The sequence below is a fragment of the Puma concolor genome, chromosome D1 (genome assembly GCF_028749965.1).
Source record: "Puma concolor isolate L17-30 chromosome D1, mPumCon1.1.hap2, whole genome shotgun sequence".
Lineage (NCBI taxonomy): Eukaryota > Metazoa > Chordata > Mammalia > Carnivora > Felidae > Puma > Puma concolor.
Genome location: NC_141676.1, coordinates 61,981,903 through 62,009,886, shown reverse-complemented (window position 1 = coordinate 62,009,886; position 27,984 = coordinate 61,981,903). Strand labels below are relative to the sequence as shown.

General features: G+C 46.4%; 2 protein-coding genes across 2 annotated transcripts; one reads left to right on the top strand and one right to left on the bottom strand.

Annotated features, from left to right (window-relative positions):
- Positions 1-73: 73 nt before the first annotated feature.
- NDUFC2 (NADH:ubiquinone oxidoreductase subunit C2) lies at positions 74-10,006 on the top strand. The gene is made up of 3 exons (XM_025928409.2): positions 74-412; positions 7,058-7,201; positions 9,823-10,006. Exons 1-3 carry the CDS (start codon positions 244-246, stop codon positions 9,870-9,872), a joined length of 363 nt encoding a protein of 120 aa, XP_025784194.1. The 5' UTR covers positions 74-243; the 3' UTR covers positions 9,873-10,006.
- A 1,655-nt stretch (positions 10,007-11,661) lies between these two features.
- Positions 11,662-14,441, bottom strand: THRSP (thyroid hormone responsive). Its single transcript, XM_025929133.2, has 2 exons — positions 13,901-14,441; positions 11,662-12,126 (listed from the first exon to the last, which is right to left on the bottom strand). The coding sequence occupies exon 1, from the start codon at positions 14,388-14,390 to the stop codon at positions 13,920-13,922; it is 471 nt and encodes a 156-aa protein (XP_025784918.1). The 5' UTR covers positions 14,391-14,441; the 3' UTR covers positions 11,662-12,126; positions 13,901-13,919.
- Positions 14,442-27,984: the final 13,543 nt, after the last annotated feature.

Genomic DNA, 27,984 nt, shown 5'->3' with positions numbered 1-27,984 from the left:
GCCAGCATCAGCGCCGGCGGGAGGGCAGGCAGCACCGGCCATTTGATAACCCGGAACTTCGTGTGCGGGGTCCCTGCAGCAGCGCGCACGGGGAAGCGTATGGGCGCTGTACCGCCCTGCGCCATGCCCTTCAGCCGGGCTCTCGGAGGAGAAAGCTCGCGGCTTGGGCCGAGGCGGTGGTCCTGGTGGTTTTCTTTGTAGTTGGCGGCCCGAGGCTAGGCCTCCAGTGGGAACGGCATCACCATGATGAGCGGACGGCCGGGCCGAGTGCCCTTACAGTTCCTGCCGGATGAGGCCCGGAGCCTCCCACCGCCCAAACTGACCGACCCGAGACTCGTCTACATGGGTTTCTTGGGCTACTGCTCCGGCCTGATTGATAACGCGATCCGGCGAAGGCCGGTGGTGACTGCCGGTGAGGGCTGCGCGGGCGGGATCGGCTGGGAGGAGAGGGGGTCTTAGGGCTGTGGGTTGGTTCCTCCATAGGCTGCCCAAGGTCCTTTCGCTTTTCCGGGCCTTTTCACCTAACAGGCCCCGCCTCGCCTCCCTGGGGCATCCGTGTCCCGGGAGCTCTTCAGAACCCGATAGGGCCAAAGTGTTACTTGGCACTTAACAATTGAGGGCAATGAAACCCAAGGCCCCACAGTGAGGCTGTGAAGAACCCAGGATTGAACTGCCAGGTCCTCAATGAGGAAATTGAGCTTCAGAGGGGTTAATGCAACTTGCCCAAGGTCATATGGTTGTTAGGTAGCCTGTTTTTAATTTTTTTTAATGTTTATTTAGTTTTGAGAGAGAGAGAGACAGCAGGGGGGAAGGCAGAGAGAGAGGGAGACACAGAATCTAAAGCAGGCTCCAGGTTCCGAGGTGTGGGCACAGAGCCTGCTATGGGGGCTCGAACCCAGGAACGGGGAGATCATGACCTGAGCCGAAGCCGGACACTTAACCCACTGAGCCACCCAGGCGCTCCTAAGTAGCCTGTTTTTAGACCTCAAGTCTGTATTTGAAAGTAGTGCTTTTCAAACTTAATGTACATACTGGTAACCTGGGGATCTTTTTAAAATGCGGATTCTGATTTATCAAGTCTGGAGAGAAGCGTGATGTTTACAAACTCCCAGATATTGTTGATGATGCTAGTCTAGAGACCCCCTTTGAGTAGGAGAGGATAAAACCACTGGGCTGTATTTTCTAGTAGCATGTCAGTGGCCTCCTGTCAGATAATGGCTGACACAGTAGCTGGGCAAAGGGCAGTGGATTTCCAAAGGGAAAAGAGGAGGGAAGCTTTGGAAGAGCTGTCTTTTTTTAAATGTTTTTCTTTATTTTTGAAGGAGAGAGAGAAACAGAGCATGAGCAAGGGAAGAACAGAGAGAGAGGGAGACACAGAATTCGAAGCAGGCTCCAGGCTCTAAGCTGTCAGCACAGAACCTGACGTGGGGCTCAAACCCACGAACTGTGAGATCGTGACTCGAGCCGAAGTCAGTTGTTTAACCAACTGAGCCACCCAGGCGCCCCTGGAAGAGGTGTGTTTGAACTTAGCTGTGATTTATCGAATTCTAGGAGAGTTTTTCAGGCCTTTGAGAAGCTAGTGGAAGTAAATGGAGGTAAGGGCCTCTGAATGGGGAACAGTTTGATGATTGAGTGTATAGAATAGGATAATGAGGGTAAGAAGGAGATTTAGGTAGATCAGGGCACATTATACTCTAGGCAGACAGGAACCTTTTTAGCTTTTGAGAGCTATTGGCAGATGGGGAGTGGAGAGATGCAGTAAGCAGGCCTTGTGTTTTAAGTAGGCTCCATGCCCAACATGGGCCTTGAACTCATGACTGTGACATGAAGAGTCAGATGCTCTACAAACTGAGCCAGCCAGGTCCCCCAGGCCTTGTGTTTTGTTTTGTTTTTTCTTTTAAATGTTTATTTATTTATTTTGAGAGAGAGAGAGCACACGTGAGTGGGGAGGGGCACAGGGGGCATGGAGAGAATACCAAGCGGGTCCTTTGCTGTCAGCATAGAGACTCACATGGGGCTTGAAATCAGGAACCCTGGAGAACATGACCTGAGCCGAAATCAAGAGTCAGATGCTTATCTGACTGAGCCTCCCAGGGGCACCAGGCCTTGTATTTTAAAAAGAAGGTCACCTTTGTCAGTGCAAAGCACTGATTGGAGCCGAGGAACTCAGTTTAGAAGAAAGCTAATACAGTGGTTCAGGCGACCAGGAATCACTTCACTTGTTCCTCTTTTGGCCACCTTGCAGCTGTATGTCATGCCTGAAGTCCAGCTTTCAGCTCACCAAATCTTAGCGTTTCCAATGCTCAAATAGTATTGAAATCCCATCTCCCTTAGACATGACCCTCCTCCATCCAAAGGAGTGGGCTTTGTCTACTTCTGCCTCTGGGGAGATGAGGTTTTCTCCCTTTTCATCACCACTCCACATTTGCCCCAGCCTGTCACAGCTGCACTTTGCAATTCGATGGCCTTGCTCCTCTCTTTCCTATCTGTGTTAGCTTGGACAAGTTACTTGGTCGGCCATTCAGAGGCAAAATTTCTTCATCTGTAAAATGAGAGTAATTAATCTTTGCATATTTGTTGTGGGAATTAAGTGAGATTCTAGAGATAAAATGCCTGGCTTACAGAAGGTACTAGACAAAGTTTCTATTCCTTAGCTGTTGTTATGCAAACAGTTTACCATATATTTGTTTGTTCAGCATTTACTAAGTTCTTTCTTTGTGCCAGGAAGGGTTACATACCAGGTATATGGGGTGAGGAATACCGTCCCTGCCCTTGAAGAGCTCCTAGTCGAGTCAGACAAGTGAACAGTCCATTATGGGTCTAGGCATGACAGATAATGTGTTTTCATAGAAGTAGGTGAGCAGAGAGCACTTTGGGAGCACAGAGGAGGTACAGATTGGAGAGATACTATTCCAGAGGAAGAACACAGTGGTCAAGAGCACATGATTTTGGGTTTGACACCACTCCATTCTACTAGCCATTCAATTCTGGGGAAGTTACTTATCTCTTTGAGCTTTAGTTTCCTTACATATGAAATAGAGATAATATCTACCTCTGTGTGGCTGTGAGAACTAGATGAGATGATGTATAAAGCCCTTAACCTAGGGCCTAGGGGTTAGAGTTCCTGAGTTCCCCGGGGCTTCCTCGGTCTTGAGAACTTTATTGAAATGGTTCTCAGCAGCATTTACTGAAGCACATTATGTTTGTCTAGTTTAATGACAGTCATATAGCAGTATTCAGTAAGTATTGAATAACTAAATGTATGTAGATTACAAGGAAGTCTAAAACATGGTCCCAGGCCTTGAAAGACTCACAAATCAGACAAGCATATCCATTTAAAAGGCCAAATGGTATAAGTTTATGCATGTTGGGTAACAGCTGTGACAGAGGAGTGGGGAAGGAGAAAGATATGGTGGATTTTCAAACTATAGCCATGGAAAGTATCTGGCATTCTGTGGGTAACATTGGAATATTCTGTAAATGAAATCAAATTGTGCAGATCTTTTTCAAGTTAGCAGAAAATATTAAATAGAATTTTTTTCTTGAGCTTTTCTCCCATCACAGGTTCTAAACCACTGATAGTAGTTACCACTTGCCTGCTCTAAATTTATAGTCAGTTGGTATCTAAGTGTCTACCACAAAATTAAATATATTTATTGATTTCTAGTATAATATATCAGTAGTTAATGGTGTTCTGCAAAGAACACCATGGCTTCCAAGTTTAAATTCACTTGGGGAGCCTGGGTGGCTCAGCCGGTTGAGCGTCCGACTTCGGCTCAGGTCATGATCTCGTGGTCCGTGAGCTCGAGCCCTGCATTGGGCTCTGTGCTGACAGCTCAGAGCCTGGAGCCTGTTTCAGATTCTGTGTTTCCCTCTCTCTGCCACTCCCCCACCCATGCTCTGTCTCTCTCTCTCTCTCTCTCTCTCTCTCTGAAAAATAAATAAACCTAAAAAAATTTTTTTAATTCACTTAATAAAGGGAAAACGATTGTGGAGGGGTTGTGCATGTGGTGGGAGGGAGGCCACCACTGAGAGGGAGAGAAGAGGTTAAGGAAAGGAGGACTTGGGAAGGGGCCAAACCATGCCCTTGAGGGCTGGGACACTAACATCACCATCTGAAACATTCAGGGAATCTTTTCCTATGAGGAATATACATAAGTATAGAGAGTCTAGGTCTTTGTGTCTGTGTCGTCCAGTGGCATATAGAAGAAGAACTCAGCACACTTTGCTGTATTGCAGGTGGCCCATTAGGGGGAGTGATGGCTGTTTGGGGTCAGGGAGAATGCGAAAGAGCCTGAACCCTGTCCAGTCCCAGATTGTAGTACTATTTTGAATTTTTATTGTTTTACACATATTTCCAAAAACATTTTTACACGCATTTTCTTTTGGTTTATATAATACTGCCATGAGAACGATAGGATAGGTATCATCTTTGTTTTAGAGGTAGTAAATTGACTTGCCCAAGACCTTTTATCCATTTATTAAATATTAAGTGCTGTCTACGTGCTGGTACACAAAAATGAATTAAACATTGGCTTTGCGGGGTAGTAGATAGAAATAATCTGTATAGCATTTAACATGCTAATAGAGAGGAGTTCACCCTGTTTTAACCCTGTTAAGGAAAATTCTGGGATGACTTCTTAGCAGAAGTGATGTCTGAATTGAATCTTGAAGGATGGGGGCAGAGGTTGTCTGGGCAGAGAAATAACCAGTGGGTGGTATGAGGAATTAAAAGCAGTTCAGTATTGGGCGCCTGGGTGTCTCAATCAGTTAAATGTCCTACTTTAGCTCGGGTCCTGTTCTCACAGTTTGTGGGTTTAAGGCCTGCTTCATACTCTGTGCTGACAGTTCAGAGCCAGGAGCCTGCTTTGGATTCTGTGTCTCCCGCTCTCTCTACCCCTCCCTGCTTGCACTCTGTCTGTCTCTGTCTCTCAAAGAGAAATTAAAAAAAAAAAAAAGTAGTTCAGTATCATGGGGTGCCTGGGTGGCTCAGTCAGGTAAGTGTCTGACCCTTGATTTCTGCTCTGGTCACGATCTCATGGTTGGGGAGTTCAAGTCCACATTGGGGTCTGCACTGATAGCAAAGAACTTGCTTGGGATTCTCTCTCTGCCCCTCCCCTGCTCTCTCTCTCTAAAAATTAATTAAAAATAAAAATAGAAGTAGTTCAGTATTGCTGGAACACAATGTGCATATCAGGGAATGTTAGATAAAGATGGAAGAGTCAGTTCATGAGAGACCTGGGAGGTCATTATCTAGGAGTTTGGTCTCCTATTGGGTATAATTGAAGGAGAAAGGGCTGACAAGCTAGGTTTGTATTTTAGTTAAAATTCCTCTAGTGACAGGGTACAGACTGGGATAAGTGCAGAGTAGAAAATGAGATAAAAGGGAGATTGAGTTCCCTGAAGTGAGGCAAGGAAATATTTACAAGGTAGAATTGACAGGACTCAGTGACAGAATGTGGGGAAAGAGCATTAAAAAAAAGGAATGAGTACTGTGATTACCCAGGACTTGATTTCCTGGGTGATTGGTCTTACAAAAGGTGATTAGGAAGGAAGGAAGTTCATTTGGGGATATGCAGGTGAACACACGTGTCAAACATTTGGATATATCTGTTACTCACCTTGGGTATCTGAGTCAGACATACTTGCAGGTCACTAGAACATGGATGGTAAATAAAACTATAGGAATAAATGAATTCTTCAAAGCAATATATGTGGGATAAGAAGAAGAGGGCTGGGGATAGGATTCTGGGGCATAGCTAGAAAATCAAACCTGTGGTTAGCCTTTTTTAAAAGATGTTTCTGGGGGCGCCTGGGTAGCGCAGTCGGTTAAGCGTCCGACTTCAGCCAGGTCACGATCTCGCGGTCCGTGAGTTCAAGCCCCGCGGCGGGCTCTGGGCTGATGGCTCAGAGCCTGGAGCCTGTTTCTGATTCTGTGTCTCCCTCTCTCTCTGCCCCTCCCCCGTTCATGCTCTGTCTCTCTCTGTCCCAAAAAATAAATAAATGTTGAAAAAAAAAAATTTAAAAAAGATGTTTCTGTGTATAAAGTTCAGACCTTTGGATCTCCCATTCAGACTTTAAATTTTGGCTTTCCCGCTCAGAGCCTGGAGCCTGTTTCAGATTCTGTGTCTCCCTCTCTCTCTGCCCCTCCTCATGCTCTGTCTCTCTCTGTCTCAAAGATAAATAAACGTTAAAAAAAAAATTAAAAAAAAAAAAAAAGGGGGCGCCTGGGTGGCTCGGTCAGTTAAGCATCCGACTTCGGCTCAGGTCATGATCTCATGGTCCGTGAGTTCGAGCCCCGCGTCGGGCTCTGTGCTGACAGCTCAGAGCCTGGAGCCTGTTTCAGATTCTGTGTCTCCCTCTCTCTCTGCCCCTCCTCATGCTCTGTCTCTCTCTGTCTCAAAAATAAATAAACATTAAAAAAAAATTTTTTTTTTAATTTTGGCTTTCCCTAGATCACATGATTTGATCCTCCCCAGTCTCATTATAATAGGATGATTTTTTAAATCTAGTTTTCGAATAGGTACTCATACATATGGTACAAAATTTAGAAGGTAAGAAGAGAATTGATAGTGTAGCTGGCTGCTTTGGTAACCAGTAAATATGCAGATACAAATTGGTGTATGGAGACAAACCAAACTGCTTTCTGAGCATTTATAAAGGACTTCATCTCTGTCACATCACATCCTGAACAGGTCCTGGAATACAAGTTAGTTTAGATCTTCAGGATTTTGTACTTAATCCACCTTTTCCCATAAAGAAATTTATAAAACCTAAATTTGAAAAATCTTGAGTTCGTTTTGCATAAGTGAATAAATGAATGAATAAATAAACATGGATTCTATTCATAGTTATGTTTGTAGATTTAATGTTGGTTTTCATAATTGATGTCAGGGTTAAGGCTGTTTTTGCAAAAGAGCCATGTAGAAAAACCTTTTTTTTTTAAAGAATGGTGGAAGAAATAACAATAAATTACATATCTGAACTGCAAAGCTGTGATTTTAAATACACATTGATGGATTTTTGCTTTCTTTGGAATTTATTGTTTGAATTTCAGGTTTACATCGCCAGCTTCTATATGTTACTTCTTTTGTCTTTATTGGATATTATCTTTTAAAACGTCAAGATTATATGTATGCTGTGAAGGACCATGATATGTTTGCATATGTAAAATCACATCCAGAGGATTTTCCTGAAAAAGGTATTTCATTTATTTATTTGATTTATTATTTTTTGAAAAAGGTGTTTCAGGGGCGCCTGGGTGGCTCAGTCGGTTAAGCGTCCGACTTTATGATCCCACGATTCATGGGTTCAAGCCCCGCATCAGGCTCTGTGCTGACTGCTCAAAGCCTGGAGACTGCTTTGGATTCTGTGTTTCTGTCTCTCTCTCTCTCTCTCTGTCTCTCTCTCTCAAAATTAAATAAATAAACATAAAAAAATAGAAAGGTATTTCAAGTTACCTATAGTGAACCTCTTTCTTACCCTGTATCATTTGCCCTGGTTAATCTTATACATGCCTGTGGCTTCAGGTACATTCAGTATTCTGTTGACTCTCACATCATTGCCTATGTATTAGGATTCTCTTGAATTTGTATATCCAGTTCCTAGCTGAGTACCTCTGTGTCCCTCACATAGCAAACAGATTTTATGTCCCCTCTGCCTGTGCAGACTTCTGTTCTGTGTTCTGCATCGGTGAGTGGCACTGTTGTCCACCTGGTTACTCCAGCCAGAAGCCTGGGAAGTGTCTTCCAGTCTTTCTGTGACCTCTCATTAGTCCTCAAGTCTTACCATTCTACTTCCTATTTCTCAATCCTAAACTCCCATCTCTCTCCCACTGCCACTACCCCAGTTCACACCCTTATAATCTCTTGCTTGAACTCTTGCACTTGCCTCCAGCACACCTCTGCCTTCAGTCTTACTGAAGATCATGTCTCTGGATAAATGTGGCTATGCATAATAATAGGCATTGCTTACAGTAGCTATCTATTGCCTATTGGACAAAATCCAGACTGTTTAGGAGGGCTTATTTCCCCAGGCTGAGCTAATTGCCTGGTAGAAAGACTTTGCCCACACCTTTTATCTACCACATAACATGTACATGTCTGTCTCCCTCACTAGACTGTAGCTTCATCTTTGTTTCCCCAGCCCTCTAGTACAAAGCCTATACTAGTAAGCAATAAATAATAGCTGATCTGATGTACACAAAAACCTGCCTCATCTCCTGTCACTCATCTCCTGCCTTGTGAAATTCTGTGTCCTAAATCTGTCCTATATCCTGGGTAATGCTCAACTCTGTACCTTCTTGATCGTCCTCTTCCTCCATTTTTACCTGTCCATCTAGCAAATTCCAACCTAAGATTCATCATCTCAAAGAAGCCTTGGCCCAGCTACAGACAGGAATTTCCTTAGTACATTCTACTTACCACTCTTCAACTATGAATATGATTGTAATATAACCGTTGTCTTGTTTGTATTTTAATACATATACGTAATACAGATGTACATATATGTGAAGGAATGAATGAACGAATGTAGAAAAACTTTGAACTTACATAGATTTTAAAGAGATATTTAAATATTTACATATTCACAAAAATGTGTAATATTAAGCATTTAAATTTTATTATACTAAAGGATGGTCTCTAATGTCCTATTTAGCTCTAAAATTTTATTACTCTATTTAATATTCCCATAGCCTTTAGTCACATATGTGATGTTCATGGTGGATCAAAAAGGTATAGCTTTCTTTACCAATGAAGAATTCAAAGGCTAGAGTACAAAGCCATGAATAATGGATATATCAGGGATGGGGAGTAGGCAAATGCACGTTAGCATTGGAATCTTGGAAACCGTGATTCCTAACAGACCCAGTGGCAGAGCAGTCCTCGGTCCCAGGCCTGTGGCTCATTGCCTTCTGTTTATACTAGCTCCCTCTGTCAGTGGGAGCCTGTGTAGCCTTACAGACTCATTCTGTCTCTGAGCAGCATATCACTGGCAGGTGTGCTAAGAGCCTCTTGCACTGACAGCAGGGACATGGAAAGCTTGACCACCTCGACTCCTGGTCCTGCAGCTGACCTGTGCTCCTCCCTGTTTATTCCTTCCATTACCCCGTCAGCCAGGGCCCCCTGGCAGCGCTCTGTCCCTCTGGGCAGCCATCTGGATGTCACCAGAGTCTTCCAAAGTTACCCTTCATCCAGTAAAACAGTGTCTCAGGGATTGCCAAGCTATGGTTGAGGACAAGAACCTAGGGAAATTCTTAGAGGAGTTTCTGTCTACGAGAATATTAACTGTTAATTTTTTTTTAGGAAATACGATTTTTAAAACATAACTTAAGGGGCTTCTGAGTGGCTTAATTGGTTTAGCATCTGACTTCAGCTCAGGTCATGATCTCATGGTTCCTGGGTTTGAGCCCTACATTTGGGCTCTGTGCTGACAGCTCTAAGCCCAGAGCATGCTCAGATTCTGTGTCTCCCTCTCTCTCTGACCGTCTCCGACTTGTGTTCTGTCTCTCTCAACAGTAAATAAACATAGGAAAAAAAAAATTTTTTTTTTCAACGTTTATTTATTTTTTTGGGACAGAGAGAGACAGAGCATGAACGGGGGAGGGGCAGAGAAAGTGGGAGACACAGAATCGGAAATGGCTCTCTGAGCCATCAGTCCAGAGCCTGACGCAGGGCTCGAACTCACGGACCGCGAGATCGTGACCTGGCTGAAGTTGGACGCTCAACCGACTGCGCCACCCAGGCGCCCCGGAAAAAAATTTTTAATAAAAATAAAACCTAATTTAAAAATAATTTTTTTTGTGATCTTTCCTTTTTATAGATAAGAAAACTTATGGTGACTTTCTTGAAGAATTCCATCCAGTGCGTTGAAGTCTCCAAAATGCTTACTTTGGTTTCACTGATACCAGTTATGTCTGAATTTTGTGGAACATGTTTCTATGATACCTGAAGTTTATGTTAATCTGTATGTTAACACTTTGTGATTAAAATGGTCATCATGAACACTCTTGACTCCTTTTTGTCATAAGAAAAATAATTCACTGGAGAATGGTCCGTTTCCATTCACCCAATTTTAAGAAGACATCTGGCAGATTTACAGTGGAGTTTAGGTGGGGGCCCTGGGTGGCTCAGTCAATTAAGCCTCCAACTTCAGCTCAGGTCATGTTCTCACAGTTCGTGGGTTCAATCCCTGCTTCAGGCTCTGTGCTGACAGTTCAGAGCCTGGAACCTGCTTCAGATTCTGTTGTCTCCCTCTCTCCCTCCCCTTCCCCTGCTTGCTTTCTCTCTCTCTCTCTCTCTCTCTCTCTCTCTCTCCTCTCAAAAATAAATAAACATTAAAAAAATTTTTTTTTAATAAAATAAAATGGAGTTTAGGGGCACCTGGGTGGTTCAGTCAAGCATTCCTGACTTTTGATTTTGGGGCCTGCTTAAGATTCTCTCTGTCTTTCTCTCTCAAAAAATAAAATGAAGTTGAGTCGAGTTAGCAAACCAGCCTGTGGGCCAAATGTTGTCCGCTGCCAGAACGGTATATTGGAATATAGCCATGCTTGTTTGCCTGTCTATGGTTGTTTCCATGCTATAATGACAGAGTTGAGTAGTTGTGACAGACGTTATGGCCTGCAAAAGCTAAACTCTTTAATATATGGCCGATTACAGAAAAAGCTTACCTGTTCCTAGTGCTGGTAAAAGCAAAATAAAGTAACCCAGATTATGGAGGGTTTTCTGAATTTGCAGAATAATTTGGGCTTGATTCTATAGGTGGTGGGAAGTCACTAAAGCCTTTTTAGTGGAATAGCACAGTCCGGCTTGTATTTCTGAGCTCTCTGCAACAATCAACATAAAGGGTGGTTTAGGAGGAGACTCAAGACCAGAAGAACTGTTGGAACACTGATACTGCAAAGGGGTCTTTGGTTATGATCCAGGGATCACCCAGGAGAAAGTGGGCTCAGCAGCTAACGCTGTCTACAGCAGAGCTTGGTGTGATTAAAGGTAAAAACCCCACCTAACTGGAACGAATTTACCCTTTATCACTTCCCAAATCCAAATGTTTATCCAAAATGTGTTTGTTTGCAAGCTCAGATTTTATAATCAGATTGGTTTGGGGAGATTAATAAAATTATTTCTCAATACATTATATCAAATTAGAATGAATATACACATGTGGTTTCTGGACAAAATCAGATGAGTTCCATCTATTCTCTTGGGTCTCACTTGTTAAAAATGAAATTATGTCTGAGAAATTACTTCAGAACCTAATGAAGATAGGGGCGCCTGGGTGGCTCAGGTCATGATCTCACTGCTCGTGAGCTCAAGCCCCACATCGGGCTCTGTGCTGACAGCTCAGAGCCTGGAGCCTGCTTTGGATTCTGTCTCTGTCTCTCTGCCCCTCCACTACTCGCTCTCTTCTCTCTCAAATATGAAACAAATTTTTTTTAAGCTAATGAAGATATATATAAGTACAAAGTTTTGGGTTTTTTACTGCTACTGCAATAAATACGTTTATAGTTCACTTGTGGTTGGCAGGTACATGAGTGTGAACCATTCATCCCAAGGGACTTTGCTATGCCTTAGTTCTGGAGGGTAAAAAGCAAGGGCTAGAGCAAATACATGGTAAGGGTGGGAGAAAGTCAACCTATAATAATAGCACTCACATGCCAGGTGCTTTTGATTCATCATCTTTAATTTCCATAACAATCTTGTGAGGTAATACTATCCCATTTTATAGATGAGGAAATTTAGGCTCCGGTGAGTTGAATTAACGTCCAAGATCACATGGTAAATGACTGCCCAGAGAAAGGATGTGAATTTCAGTTGGGTCAGATGCTAAAACCTACGTCCTTTCTGGCATACCACACTGGCCAGGTAATACCTAGCCCCTCATGAAGCACTGGCCACCACCCCAAGCTGCTAAGAGGGTGAGGGGAGCTGTGAATAACAGCAGGCATCCTAAAGGTGACCTGGTGCCAAGTCCACAAGCTGGTGCTCAGAGCGAGAGAAGCATCCCAGAGAGCCAAGTCGCCTTTGTTTGCTCCCAGCGGCAGGTCCAGGCCTTTCTGGTCTGCGTCAGAGCTAGCGAAGTGTTCCGTGTCCTCATCAGAGTCTGCCCTCTGCCACTTAAAGGGATCTGTGGAGAGCCGAAATTTAAAAAACCGAGTCAGTATAAATTCATACAACATGCTTATTTAGTTAGGAAAAACAACGCAGCAGCTCATTGCTGTAGGGAAATCTGGCAATGCAGTTAGCAGTGTAAGAGTTGGGGTGTCAGAGCTGCGGTAACAGCTAGTTTCACCTCCGCGTTTCACTCACAGGGAAACTGCAAAGCAGAGAGGTGAAGTTGTCTGGGGTCATACAGGGTCAGTGGTAGACCCAAGACCAGAGCCCAGATTTTTTAACTTCTGCTGTACCAGATAGCCTCCATGAACATCAGGTTACGGTGTGCTCAAACATGGTGCAGAATGGCTGCTCTCGTCTTTGAAGGAGTTGGGTGCGGTTTCTTTTCTATTTTGCTGCTAAAGTTGACACTAACAAATTGGATTTTCTAGTTTTTTTTTTTTAATAATTTTTTTTTCAACGTTTATTTATTTTTGGGACAGAGAGAGACAGAGCATGAATGGGAGAGGGGCAGAGAGAGAGGGAGACACAGAATCGGAAACAGGCTCCAGGCTCCAAGCCATCAGCCCAGAGCCTGACGCGGGGCTCGAACTCAGGGACCGCGAGATCGTGACCTGGCTGAAGTCGGACGCTTAACTGACTGCGCCACCCAGGCGCCCCTCTAGTTTTTTTTTAATGTTTATTTATTTTTGAGACAGAGAGGGACAGAGTGAGAGCAGGGAAGGGGCAGAGAGAGAGACACACACACACAGAATCTGAAGCGGGCTCCAGGCTCTCAGAGCCCGACACGGGGCTCGAACCCACGAACCATGAGAGTTGGAGCCAAAGTTGGAGGCTTAACCAACTGAGCCACCTAGGCGCCCCTGTTTTGTTTTGTTTTTAATTAAAGTATAGTTGACACACATAGAGGGGGTTTCTCTCCAGCCCAGGCTGCAGGGTTCTAAGGTTCTAGGGCAATCCACTAGCACAGAGAAAGGGAACTGGATTTGAGTTAAGCCAGGGTACATTCATTTCCTGAGTAACCTGGGACTCTTTTTACTTCTCAGGCCCCCAGTTTTTTCATCTGTAAAAGGGAATGATAGTTCCATTAGAAAATTAATATGCAAGTGATTTTTTTTTTTTTTAATTTGAGAGAGAGAGCGAGGGAGAGAGTGCCATCGCGGGGAGGGGCTGAGCGAGGGAGAGAGAGAATCCTAAGCAGGCTCCACGCTCACCATGGAGCCCTACATGGGGCTCGGTCCCATGACCCTGGGATCACGACCTGAGCCAAAATCAAGAGTCAGAGGCTCAACCCACTGAGCCAGCCAGGTGCCCCATATGCAAGTGATTTTTAAACTATAAAACTATTGAAGTGCCAATAGTTGTTTTTACTAAGACTGTTATGATTCAGTGAAGAAACAGAAACCCAGGGAAGTGAGCCAGTGAAACCAAGGCCTTAGTGGTAGAGTCAGAATTTGAACCAGAGTTGCTGACCCAAGCATTCACATACTTGCTAGTAAATGCACCCATGCACAAACACATATATGTGCACTTAAGGTATGCATTCACAGGCCACCTTTCTTATTATCACCATGCAGTTCGTGGCCATTACTTACCAATTCTGGGTCCAGAGAATAAGACAGGCCTGGCCTTGAGCCCTCCCAGGTCCTGGTCTCAATAACCTGCAGTGAGGGTACCTGTCTGAGACCCAGGCTCTCCCTCTCCCACTGGGCTGTGCACTGCTCCAGCTCACCTCCCCTGGAATATCCCTCAATGGACTCTGACACCCACCAATGAGCCAGCGTTACCTTCCCTAGAGTCCGAGGCCTACTTGGCCTCTCCTGTTATCTCCTGGTATGTCCTTGTCACCTCCTCAGCTTTCAGGGTAAGGTGGGTGAGGATGTGATGAAGGCTGGAAAAGTGCAGGTGGAACTGGGCTTCCAGGTCCAGCTGCCCCAAGATCCTCTCCTCCTCATCCTTCTCTGTCTTTGCAGCTTCATTCTCAGCCTCGCTGGCCCTGTCATCTGCCACCTTGGACCTCCACTCCTCTCGGGGCAGCAGCCCGTGGTCCACATCCACGCGGATGGCCTTGAGCATGGTGAAGTAGTTGTAGAGATCAGGGGCCCCATCCTGGGCCCGGTGCCCGTGCACATTAAACTGCATGTCCCGCAGGAGGCTGGGGATCATCACCACCTGCTCCATGTTACGCACCACGGCCGAGTACCGGTCCATGACAGTCAGCAGGCAGTTCTTGGGGTAGTGCTTGGTTTGCACCCGCATGATGGCTGCTGTTTCCATGCCGAGTCCAGCAGACTGCCCCAGAACTACGTCAAGACCATTTTTATGTCCAGAGGTGACAGCAGTTTGACAGGATGCCAAAGCCCGCCAGTGGGTCAACACAAACCTGTTTTAGGCCAATCCCAGGGCTTGGGCACCAATGTCTATATCAGGCGATCCATCTGCCCAGAGACAGACCTGCCAGCCCTCTGTCTGTCATTTCAGCACTCTGTGACCGCCTCAGCAAGCACCCGCCTCCTCCTTCACCAGCGCAACTGGCTTGTTAGAGGGAAGCTTTTCTCTTTGGCAACCAGTGTGCTTGACCCCAGGTCAGTCATGAGTTCTTTCGGGTTATCTGAGACCAAGCTGCCTCTTCACTGACTGCCTCCTTTTTTTTTTTTTTTAATTTTTCTTAACGTTTATTTATTTTTGAGAGACAGAGAAAGACAGAGAGTGGGCAGGGGAGGGGCAGAGAGAAAAGGAGACACAGAATCTGAAGCAGGCTCCAGGCTCTGTGCTGTCAGCACAGAGCCCAACATGAGGCTCAAACCCATGAACCGAGAGATCATGACCTGAGCTGAAGCTGGACACTTAACCGACTGAGCCACCCAGGCGCCCCTTCACTGCCTGCCTCTTAATGTAGAAGTTCACTTCTTTAGCCTGGGGTGCCTCAGCTGCTAAATGAACTAGGGAGGAGGGTCATGAAATGAAACAGCTCGTTATGGGACAAAGAGCACTGACATAGGAGCCAGAAGCCCAATTCTGCAACTTCCCAGCTGCGTTTTCTGGTTGTTTGCTGGCTAACACTTATTGAAAACCTACTTCACATCAAGTTCTGCACTAAGTTAAAGTAACTTGCCCATGGCCCCATTGGAGCTGGGATGGCAGCCCAGGACCACTTCACTCCCACCTCCAGTCAGAGCTCTAGACCCATGTGTGAGGTTGCATAAGTTGTACATGTCAAATGGATCCGTATCCTGATCTGTAAATTTCAGGTGTTGTGATGATTAAATAAGATAAAGCCATTGAAAATGCTCTGTAAACCACAAAGCACAGTTCCCAGGTGCATTATCTGTGCAGATACTAGATGAATGCAGGTCGCTGTCAACTGTAACCTACAATTCCAGCAGTTACGATGCTTCCTCTTCACCACCGACCTAGTCCTTTGACCAGCAGTCTTAGAAGACAATAATCTTTTGCAAAACCACGTTATCACAGTTGACACACTGCATTTGCTCTATTATTTATGAGATAATTAGGAAAACTGGGGCCCAGAGAGTGGCTCAAAGTTGTGCAACAAGTAAGTGTCAGAGTCAAGTGGAGAACAAGTCCTTCCAAGTTCTGGTTCAGGCACCTGCTCACAACACCACCTTGGGTGGAAAGATCTGCTAGGTGCTTCTGCCCCAGCAATGGGGAGAGAGGAGGAGAGCATAGGGAGGGGATCTTGTCTCACCTAAGCCACTCTCACCCCTACCTCAGGGCGGGAGTCCCCTCTGCATCACTTGACTCACTCTCTTGACTCCACTCGCCCATTCCCTACCACTCCTATGGCCAGAGATACAAGAAAGTTCATCTTTATTTCTAAATGAATTCTACCTGCCTTTAGCCCCTCCCATTAAATTAAATTGTAATATTCACCCCATCCCACCCCAAAGTTGCCTGCCTTAACTATGCTTCTGTTAGCACAACAGGGTTGTGTGAAACACCATTTCCCAGTCTTTAACTTGCTCAATCCCCACAGCAGCCCTACGGGGCAGAAAAACATTGGCAGCCCTCTTTTCAGACAAGGAAACAGCTGAAAGGAGGAGGTACTTGTCCAAGGGCTCAAACCTGACAAGATGAGGCTTGGCCCAGCTCTCCAGCCCTCAGAGGAAAACCAAGGTCGGCCCTCTCTCCAAGTGCCCTTTCTGGGCTGGCCATGCACATAGCCACAGGTAACCTGGAGTCATCCTGCGTTAGACAGGTGGCCTTGCTTCTCCAGGGCAGAGAGGACAGCCAAGTCCAGGCCACAGGCTTTCTGTGAAGGGCAAAGCTTCCACTTTAACCTTTCCTGTATCACAGATTGTGGAGTGGAACAGAGAACATAAGCCAGCTCTTCCTCCCCATGGCTATGTGGCACCGGACTAGTCACCGCTCCTCTCTCAGCCTCAGCTTCCTCCTATGGTGTAATCATGATGACATTGATTGAGGGCTTGCTTTTCTAAGCAAAGTGCTTAGAACAGAACTCAATCCTCCCAGCAATGACATGTGGCAGGAGTTGAGGAAATTGAGGTCTATGGGGGTAAAGTAACCAGCCTACGAATACACATTATTAGTCCTTAAGCAAGGAGGAGTTGAGATGAGTAATAACTCCCACCATGGAGATTACAGATGATATTTATGAAATATCTGGTATATCGCGACCTTAATAAATTTGCACTGCCTCCTGGCATTTCTGTTTTCCTCCTTTCTGTCCTCCCAATCCCTCTTTTATGCCCTCATTCTAGGACTTGCTACATACATTTCCATTCACTGTGCACCTGTCCCAGGGCCCAGTGCTGCAAATGTTCGGTAGATACTAGCTGATTAATGACCATTAGATTCACTTCTTACAGGGCGCCTGGATGGCTCAGTCAGTTAAGCGTCTGACTTTTGCTCAGGTCATGATCTCACAGTTTGTGAGTTTGAGCCCCCACGTCAGGCTCTGTGCTGACAGCTCAGAGCCTGGAGCCTGCTTCAGATTCTGTGTCTCCCTCTCTCTCTCTCTCTCTCTACGCCTCCCCCTGCTTGTGTGTGTGTGTACGTGTGTGTGCGCACACGCTCTTTCTCTCTCTCAAAGATAAATAAATAAACGTAAAATTAATTAAATAAATAAATAAATAAAAGATTCACTTCTTGATACATTCTAGTGCCTTTGGTCATAATGTCCAGTCGCCTTGAAAAACAGCGTCCCTGGCTTGGCAGGAGGCAGTCGTGAGGACTCTGGCCGGTGAGGGAGCCTGAGCATCTGCAGCTACTGCTGGTGCTAACATTGAGACTCTTTTCCAGAACTGCTCCTCAGGGAAGGAGGGACGTGACATACTCCTGTTCTGACAGTCTTCATTGTCCAGGTTGCCCTCCCCATACTTTACTGCAAACTAAACTCTTAGCAAGACACACGGGCCCAAAATTACCTCCACCAGTCAGAGGGGTAAAGAATTTGCATAAAACTGTTTCCTACACTATGAGTAGAAAAAAGCAAGTTTTCTAAATTAATAGAGTAAGTGAAAGAATTTAATTTTAACAGGGTACTTAAGTAAATATTTGATTAACTCATTTCCAGCCCTAAAAGTTTTTTTTTTTTTTTTTTTTTTTTTTTTTACCTTCATTGGGGAAACCATTCTTTAAATGTTTTCTCCTCAGAAAAATGGGCTTCCTTTGTAATCGAACATCCAAGATGGCTGAGCAGCGGGTACAGCCAAAGACCACGAGCCTGGACACTGTAGTTCGGGTTTGGGGCTGCTGCCAGGCCCACTTGCAAGCAGGCACCCTGCACCCTGGGGTCCACGGTTGTAAAATGAAGGGATGGGAGCTCTCTGAAGGGAAGGCCCTTTCAGCCCTAATTGTGTAACTTCTTCTGAACCCATGTCCAGGTCCCTAAGGGCATTACCCTGCCTTAGTTCTTGTGTTTTGAACCTAGCCCTGGAAAACATGATGTGGACAGGGCTGGGGGAGCTGACCCTGGCATGGTGGGCAGGCCAGAAGTGCCCTGCAAGTGGCCTGGGGCCGACCAAGGCCTCCCTGGGCCTCCTCCCATCTATTCAACGAGGGGGCCGATCTTTGTTAGAGCCTCTCCAGCTCAGACTTTGAGGGAGTCCACCTGAGCACAGGGCCCCCGTGCCCTTCTGTGTCATTCTGCCTCTGCTGTTTGTGTCCCAATCCCATCTTGGGCCAGTCTGTTCCCAGATGTGTTCCTGGACCTGGCCCAGAGGGACCGAGTGAGTGCCACGTGTGTGAGTGAGCAAATGGGTGTTAGTGAAAAAGGGAGAAAGTGAACAAATTGGTAATTAGGAGAATAAAAGGGCCACGTGAGTAAGTGCAGACCATACGAGGAGCCCTGGGAAGGAGGACACGGCCGGTGTCCAGCCCGCAGGCTACAAACTGAGGCTGCCTCCAGGTCTGCCTGGCAGATGGAAGGCCCTGGATGAAATGTTGCTGAATTAGCGGCTGCCCAGTGTCTCCGATTAGAAGACAGAGAGACGGGATCTGAGGGGATAGGCTGAACTCAGACAAGTTCTAGGAGTGAGGAGGGGAAAGGAGGAAGACAGGAAAGAAGGGACGTGGGCTCTTTTCAAGGGATTTAGTAGGGCAGGAGAGGTGGTTCTGATTCAGCCAGGTCCACTGGACTCAGGTGTCCTTGCTCTCAAGATGCCACATCCCAGGGCTGGGAGATTATCTGGTCCAGCTGGGCCACTGCAGGTAAGGAGGTCCTGGCCATGGAGAGGACAAAGGTAGCAGAAGCTGGACTAGATCTCAAGTGTCACTGAGTTTCCCCAGTCTTCCTTTCTCCCCCCCACCCCCACTCTCAGGTGGGGAAACTGAGGCTGAGTGAGCCACTTCACTGGCTTGGCCTCTGCAAAGCTGACAGTGGCCTCATCCTCAAGGTATCTGAATGCCCCAAGTTGGATACACTGATATGGCCCCAGATGGTCGGGTCAAGGCCCCCAAGGGCCAGGCCAGGAACACCATGTGAATGTGGTACAAGGGGTAAGATGATGAGGTTGTGCTCTGGGACTGCCAGTGTCCAAGTAACCCTGGCTGCACTTCAGCCCATGCAGCTACAGAATGGACTCAGACTATGGTTGCGACAACTTTTCTTAGGTTGATGGTTTTTTAAAGTTTATTTATTTATTGAGTAATTTCTGCCCCCAACGTGTGGCTTGAACTCATGACCCCAAGACCAAGAGTCGCATGCTCCTCCGACTGAGCCAGTCAGGCACCCCCAAGTTTTCTAGTTTTAAAAATGACTCTTTTTTGTAAGTTTATTTATTTTGAGAGAGAACACGCTCAAAGGGAAAGAGAGAGAGAGAGAGAGAGAGAGAATTCCAAGCAGGCTCTGCACTGAGTGCAGAGCCTGACGTGGAGCTCAAACCCATGAACTGTGAGATCATGACATGAGCCAAAACCAAGAGTTGGACGCTTAACTGACTAAGCCACCCAGGTACCCCCAAAATGACTTTTATACACTCATCATCATCATCATCTGATATCTATGGGCCTCAGGCTGCTTTTCTTTACACTGTTACTTCAGTCCTGACCTATGGGGGAACACATGGGGTCAAGAGTCAAGAACTTTTCTACGCCCCTTCTCCCAGTACTTGAACCCCTCTGGTGTGCTCTATTCTCTGGGGTGCCACAGGGAGGCAGGAGAAAGCAGATGGTTCCTGCTTTCCAGAACCTGGCTCCCTCTGTCACGCAGGGGACCTCATATATTGAGAGCTTATTCTGCTCGCACTGTGCTGGGCCTGGGGATATAGCAAGACACAAAGCAGACACAGCACTCACTCAGGCACTTTATATCTACTGGGGAGAAAGCCACAAAGAACATATGCACAGATAAATATAATACTACATTGTGACATGTACTAGAAATAAAATAACTAAAATAATGAGCTAGAGCCTTGCTACTTAGTACAAGTGTGGTCTGCAGACCAGCAGCATCTAACCACCAGGGAAGGGAGTTCATCAGAAATGCAGATTCTCAGGGCCTCCCCAGGACCTATTGGATGAGAAACTGCATTTCAGCAAGATCCCCCAGGGATGTGTGTGGCCAGGGAGTCAAGCATTCACTCCAAACACGGTTATTACCCTGAGGAAGAAGAAATATCTATGCTGGGACCTGAATATTCTCAGCTTCTGGAGGATCTATCTCCCAGGCAGAGGGAACAGATAGTGTGACTGATCATAATATATTCTCCTTAAAGACACAACTAACTCACTGGGTAACCTTAAGCAAGCCACTCCACCCCTCTGGGCCTCAGTTTACCAACTGAAAAACTGAGGAGCTGGCCTAAGTAGAGACTCTTTCAAGCAAAAAACAAAAACAAACAACCAAAAAAAAAAAACCAAAAAACAAAAAACAAAACCACTGTCTTTTGAATGAAGGGTTTTAAGGCATCAAGAGTCAAATGACCGGCTAAGAAAGAGCTATTTGAGGGAGCAGTAGGGTCCCTTCTCTGGAGTCCTCAGGTCACCCCAAGAGGCCCGGGCCTTTTCTGTTACTCAGGAATACAGGCATGTCTGCAGTTCAAGGAACCCATCACAAACTCCACTGTTACAAAGGTTCCTTGTGAATGGCTGCCCGGAGTAGACCCGGGAAACGCAGGTTTTCCGATCCAGCCTCCACTCCCAACTTCCCCCCGTCACACTCCTCCCTCAGTTCTGGGAAGAACTACTGCTTCCTCTAGCTGATGCAACCAGGTTGGGGTCAGCCTAGGGCTTCTGGGCTCCCCGACTAAGAGGCAGAGGCAGAAGTGCTCCCCAGTGAGTCAAAATCTGGATTGTCAGAGTTGGACATAGGATAGCTATCATGCACCCAACCTCTCCTTTATTGATGAGAAAACTGAGGCTTCACCTTGTATTTCTAATCATGTATTGTTCACTCCCCTGAAAGGCCATATGTATCACTTACAATAGGGCTATATTTAAAAATTCTGCGACCAGGGGCACCTGGATGGCTCAGTTGGTTAAGCATCTGACTTCGGCTGGGTTGTGATCACACAGTTTGTAAGTTCAAGCCCTGTGTTAGCGCAGAGCCCGAAGCCTGTTTTGGATTTTGTGTCTCTTTCTCTCTCTCTGCCCTCCCTCCCTTGCTCACGGTCTGTCTCTCTCTCTCTCAAAAATAAATAAACATTAAAGAAAATTCTTTTAATTCTGTGACTAGATAAGACTAGTCACTCAAACAGAAAGCCTGTCTGTCTCTCTTCTACCTGGGAGCCCCTGAGGGCAAGAAACTGGTCTAACTCTTCCTTGTGACCCCAGGACCCCAGGAGCTTAAGAAAGTTTCCTTAGTTTGTTGACTGAAAGGATGCATGAATGAAAACTGTGGGGATCTGTCTACTTGGGTGTGCTTCCCAGGTATTTCCTCACTCTTTTTTCCATTTTTTTCATTCAACACACTTATACTGAGCTCCCCCCAGGGGAGGCACTCAGTGGAGAGCCTACCAACAGCAGCACCCGGACTCCAGAGAGCTCAGCAGTGGTGGGGCCTTGGCTCAGCTGCCTCCTTCCAAGATGGCCAGATCCTGACAGAGGATCTCCATGAGTCACCCTTGCTGGGGGGACCTTTCGCTCTGCCCACAGAGCTGACCCACAGGCTGGGACCCAGGCCAGAGCCTAGGAGGTGACTAAGGACCCCTGCCCACCCTGGACAGGAGCTGGGAGGAGGCTTGGCTGGAAAAGGAGGAGACGCTGACCAAGGGCCATAAGCTCATACACAAAACTCAGCCCATGAACGCACTTCTTTCAGGGTTCTCAGACCTCCCAGCCCTTAATCCACCCCCAGCCATCTCCTGGGGCCTCCTTCTCTTTCCAGCCTATGATCCATGGTGATTCCTGCTCTGGCTTCTCCATGATTCTTCCCTGTACAATCTTCCTGCTGTACACAAAATACCAGCCCCTCTCTAACTCAAATACCTTCAGTAATTCCTTGTGTTAGCTTCCTATGGCCGCTGTCACAAATCACCACAAACTGAGTGGCTTAAAGCAACACAAACTTACTATCCCACAGTCCCAGAAGTCAGAAGTCCAAAATGGGTCTCACTGGCCTAAAATCAAGGTGTCAACAGGCTGTGTTCTTTTTGGAGGCTCTGGGGGAGAATCTATTCTCTTGCCTTCTCCATATTCTAGGGGCTGCCTGCATTTCCGGGTTCGTGGCCCCTTCCTTCATCTCCAGAGCCAGCAAAGCATTCTCAGACTGCCATCTCTCTGTTTTCCCCTCTTCCAGTTACAAGAACTGCTGTCATCACATTATGCCTAGCTGGATAATCCAGGATAATCTTCCTATCTCAAGGCCCACTGATTAGCAATCTTAAATTTTTTTTTAAAGGTTTATTCATTTTTGAGAGACAGAGAGAGACAGAGCATGAGCAGGGGAGGGGTAGAGAGAGAGGGAGACACAGAATCCAAAGCAGGCTCCAGGCTCTGAGTTGTCAGCACTGAGCCCAACGCGGGGCTCGAACTCACGAACAGTGAGATCATGACCTGAGCTGAAGTGGAGGCTCAACCGACCGAGCTACCCAGGCGCAGAGAGAGAGAGAGAGAGAGAGAGAGAGAGAGAGAGAATCATAGGTTCCAAGTTCAGCGCAGAGCCTGACTTGGGGCTTGATTCTATGACTCTGGGATCATGACCTGAGCTGAAATCAACAGTTGGACCCTCAACCTCTTGAGCCACCCAAGAATATATAGAATATATTTAAGTATACATACATATCATATGTATTCTATATAGTAGGATATATCCATTCCAATTTTTCTGATTTGCTGCATCTATATTTTATTTACGAATACGTAAACAGTAAATAAAAACTTACATGGGAATGAAAACACGAATTTAAGGAGCCGTGTGGGGGTGATGAAAGCGTACTTCATGTTTATTAGGTCTTATTTCTCAGGCTGAGTCATGGGTACACGAATATTTTCATATTCATAATCTAATATATTTGAATTCACTAAGTTTTTAAAAACAAAAACCAAAAAAAAAAAAAAAAAAAAGGAAAAGTGGGAAATGTCTTTCAGGCAGAAGTAGCAGCTTGAGTAAAAGCCCAGACACTCAAAATAGCAAAAATACCGATGATTCCTCAAGACACGCCCCGCACCCTCCTAAACTCCGCCGTAACTTCCAAAGCCTTGCTCCTCCTCTTCCCGCCTCGCCCCTTTTGCCCGGGCTCCCCCTACCGCGGCTGACTTTTCTGACCAGATAGCCCACTCCTCTATCGGATAGGCCCTCCTCCTCGCTGCGAGTGTACGCCTGTCCTCTGACCCTTCCCTCTACCGACTTGTGCCTTGCTGCAAAGAATGCTGGCTCCGAAGCGGCTGGGCGGGGCGCCGGCCGCTGCGGCTCCCGCCAGCAGGGGGCGCTGCGGGGCAGGCGAGGACCTCAGCTTCGCAGCAGGGATCCTGACCGCCTGCCAGCCAGCCGGGACTTGTCGCCAGCGGAAACACACACGAGTTTCCAGGCGATAATTGTCCGCCTCGTCTTAATAGAAAAGTGTTGGCCGACAGGGGAGAGAGTGGGAGGAAAATCTTCTCAGCGTTCCAGGATCCCACTCACAAGATTGGCGTCATTAAGGTTTTGGAGTTATTTATTAAAGGAGCTTGACTCAGCAGGTGAAAGCACGAAAGCGATTTCTTTTTTCCCTGCCACTGCCCTTTCGAACGGATTCTGTGGACTCTTGCTTCACTGTTCCCGGATGAAATCTCGGCCAAGTCCCCTAGCTTTTCTGAGTCTCTCGTTTATTGCTGGGTAGTCTTAAGTGCAGGCCTGAGTTACAGCAAAACTCTCCCGGTTTCGGCTACCTCTGGCTGGGACACCTGGTGGCTTGGGGGGGGGGGGGGGGGTTGGGCGGCCTCGCGCAGTTAGCTACTCCTGCTCCTCCCCAGGCTGCTTCTGGCTAGTTAGGGCCGGGTGGGGGAGGAGAAGGCACAGCCTGGGAGGTCACTGGCGCGTGGCAGATTCCATATGCTGACACTTTTTCTTAGGAGCACTTTGATGGGCTCCTTGGAGACCCACTCCACGCCCCGTTTAACAGCAACACCCCTAAGAAAAGCGGATGCCTCCTCCTTCAGGCTGATTACAACCCCTCGCTTCGGCATCCCTACTTACACCTCCATTCTCATTCTGCTGGGTTCCCCTTACCCCTAAATGAAAGTCCTCTTCCGCGGGGTCCTTTTCCATAAGAACTACATTCTGCTCCTTTCTGTGGGGTCTGCAGGTGTTGCAAGAAACACAGCTGAAGTGCAGCCCCTTGCCAAGAGCCCCTCCACTTGCCAGCTCTCACCAGATTCCAGATCCCAGAATCTCCCCCTCCAAGATTCCTCAAATACTTCTCCTGAAGCCTCTGTCTCCTAGTTTGAGGGGAAGGGAGGACAGCTTCTTCCGCTCTTTGGTGAGGAGTGGGTTGGAGGACAGGCAGGGTCTGACAATTCTCCAAACAGCATGTCCTCCCACGGTCCTGGGGGATTTAACTTGCTTACTGTGGCCAGGAGTGGGTGAGGACGTGGGTTTTAGCCCTGCCCTCCGTCCTTCGGAGTACTGCATATGTGGTCCAGCCTCTCAGTTTAGCGTCAGCAACTCTGCCAATGTTTCAGCCTTTGGGGCCTCCCCTGAAATTCTGAGGTGACTGGGAAAGCCTTTGTTTACATCTTATTAATTTCCAGAATTTACCGGAGAGCTGTGTCTCTAATCTCAGCCCAGAAAAGACCTCATCAGAAGATCTACCCAAAACACAAATCTGATGGTCAGTCCCCTGCAAAAAATCTTCACCCTCCAGCTGTTGCTGGAGGCATGCTGCATTTCAATTCCTAGGCTTTACGGATACTTCCCTAACCTTATGCTTTCTCTCATACCTTTGCCTTTCCTTCCACCAGCGGAGTTTTAGCTCCACTTCTCCATTTAGCTGACTCCTGTGGTTTTTGAAGACCAGAGTCAAAATGTCGCCTCCTCCAGGAAGGCTTCCCTGACTGTGACACCCTCCATCATGTTTCCACTGGTCTTGTCACAAATAGTGTTTTTTTGTAATTGTCTCAACCTACACCTATCTCCTCACTCGATTCTGAGCTTTTTGAAGGCAAGGATGATATTTGTTTTGTTAAGTATGTTTACATTTTTTAAAGTTCATTTATTTATTTTGAGAGAGAGAGAGAGAAAATGCATGTGTGTGTTCAAGTGGAAAAGGGGCAGTGAAAGAGGGCGAGAGAGAATCCCAAGCAACATGGGGCTAGATCTCACCAACCATAAGATCTTGACCTGAGCAGAAATCAAGAGTCCAACGCTCAAGCGACTGAGCCACCCAGAGTGGTGCCCAGAGTGTACTTACATTTTTATATGAAAAATAGCTTCCAAAAAGTCAAAATTACCCATAATCCCACCACTTCCTTTTGATATCATAGAAAAGACAAAGAGTCTCCTTTCTCCTGCCTGTCCTGCCAATCCTAACCCCCAGTGACAACCACTTTTAAGAGGGTGGTAGGATTCCTTCCTGTCTTTTCCTGGCATGTGGGCATGTGCACACGCACACGCACACATACACATACACACAATTGAATCCTTCTTACTGTACTTCTTGGTCTGCAATTTCCATTTTCACGTAACAGTCTATCGTGGGTATCTTTCCATGTTAGTGCGTATGATTTTATCTCATTCTCTTTTCTTCTTATTGTGGGTGTGTTTATATATACAACATAAAACTTGCCATTTTAACCATTTTTTAAATTTTTTATTTATTTTGAAGTGGGGAGAAGGGCAGGGAGAGAGACGGAGAGAGAGAATCCCAAGCAGCCTCTGCTGCCAGTGCAGAGCCTGATGCGGGGCTTGATCTCACAAACCGTGAGATCATGACGTGAGCTGGAGTCCAACTCGGGAGTTGGACGATTAACTGACTGAGACATGCAGGCGCCCCTAACCATGTTTAAGTATGCAATTTGGCAGCATCAATTACATTCGCAGTATTGTGCAACCATCAACCACTATCAATTCCCAAAACTTTTCAACACTTCAAACAGAAACTCTGTACCCATTAAGCAATAACTCACTGTCTTCTGCCACCATGACCCCTGCTAACCTCTAATCTCCTTTCTGTCTCTGTGAATGCTGCATTCTTTTCTAATGGCTGAATATTATTCCACAGTAGGAGACATCATCATTTATTTAACCGTTCTCTACTAATGGACTTTCAAGGTGTTCCCAATTTTTTGATAATACAAACCATGCTGCAAAAAAATCCCCACGCATAATACATGTGGGAATATTTTGTTCGAAGAAAGTCCCACGAGTGAGCTGCTGGAACATAAGGTATGCGCGTTTATTTTTTTAATTTTTTTTTCACGTTTATTTATTTTTGAGAGAGACAGAGCACGAATGGGAGAGGGGCAGACCGAGAAGGAGACAAAGAATCTGAAGCAGCTTCAGGCTCTGAGCTGTCAGCACAGAACCCGAAGCGGGGCTCGAACTCATGAACTGTGAGATCACGACCTCGGCCAAAGTCAGACACTTAACTGACTGAACCACCCAGGCACCCCAAGGTATGTGTGTTTAAAAGTCTAACAAATACTTACCACTCTTTGCATCAAAATTATCTTGAACCTGAAAGTTCTTAACTCCCATCCCCAGATATTCTGGTCTAATAAAGCTGAATTAGGGCCCCGCAACCTGAATGGCACACATGGCTGTGGGGCCTGAATCTGCTGCATTCCTGGGTCTCCAGCATCCAACCCTGAGCCTGCCCAAAGAGAGGGGGTTTCCTTTCAGGAGCAACATCCTAAACTCCAGTGCCCCTACCTTGCCAAGGCTGCCCTGGTGAGTCATGAGGCACAGTGTGCTGGCCCCCACGATGACAAAGCCTCTAAGGGAAGCTGGATTGATGGATTGTGCATCTCCCAACCTGGAAGCCCTGAGTCACTCTCGTTTACCAGGTGGCTCCCAATTCCGTGATGGGTTAGCTCTGCCCTTTGTGGGAGGCAAACTCACAGCTCATTCAAATCAAGGCCTATCAAGGAAAAGCCTGCCTTATCTCCCTGGGGGAAATTATGACTCACGGCAGGAGTGGTGGGTGGAGGACAGGGAGCCACGGAGAGAAACAGAAAAGAGACCGAAACAAGGCTGAGTCTGTCCGAGGAAAATGAAAAGGTGAAGGAAAAGAGTAGAGAGGCAGAGTAAGTAGAGAGAAAAGAGGCAGAGAGAAAGAAGACCAGAGTCAGAGGGGAGACATAGAAAGGAGAAGTGGAGGGAGAAGGAGAAAACAAAAGGAAAGAGAAAATGAAGAAGAAAGGAAAAGAAAGAGAACACAGGAAAAAGAAAAGAGAATGAGGAGCAGGAGGTGGGTGAGTTCCTTAGCTGGTGTTTTGAATCAGTCCAGAAAAAATAAATGCTCCTGCTTCAGATCCCAGGTAGACACCGGTGAGGGAAGTGACCTGGCTTTGAGTCTCAGGCCCTGCCTGTAAACCAGCTCCAGTTTTCAGTCAACTCTGAACTTGGGGCAAAAACATACTCAGACGCAGCCACCCCACATGTGCCTGGATGGGGGGCACAGACTTCTAAGCCATTTGGCAACAAGGAGTAAGATCCTCAAAAAAGTGCACGTCCCTTGCACAGTGTCTTAGATGTAAAGGAGGCTCGTTGCAGTGCTATTTATAGTAAAGGAGAAAAAAGACAGACAGAAGAAAGAAATGAATTGTGACTTAACAGATTTGTGATACATTCATACAACACAAAGCTGTGTAGTCATTACAAAGTCATTACAAAGGGTACTGCACAGCCCTTAACGAATTGGGGGATATCCTCATGATACTAGATGAAAAAAAATGAAGTGCATTCATGTTTAAGTTTTTTTAAATATTTATTTAGAGAGAGACGACAGAGCATGAGCAGGACAGGGGCAGA

Coding starts and splice junctions, on each gene's coding strand:
- NDUFC2 (XM_025928409.2), top strand. CDS start 244: ATGATGAGCGGACGGCCGGGCCGAGTGCCCTTACAGTTCCTGCCGGAT. Junction 413..7,057: donor AAGGCCGGTGGTGACTGCCG/GTGAGGGCTGCG, acceptor TTTGAATTTCAG/GTTTACATCGCCAGCTTCTA. Junction 7,202..9,822: donor AGAGGATTTTCCTGAAAAAG/GTATTTCATTTA, acceptor TCCTTTTTATAG/ATAAGAAAACTTATGGTGAC.
- THRSP (XM_025929133.2), bottom strand. CDS start 14,390: ATGGAAACAGCAGCCATCATGCGGGTGCAAACCAAGCACTACCCCAAG.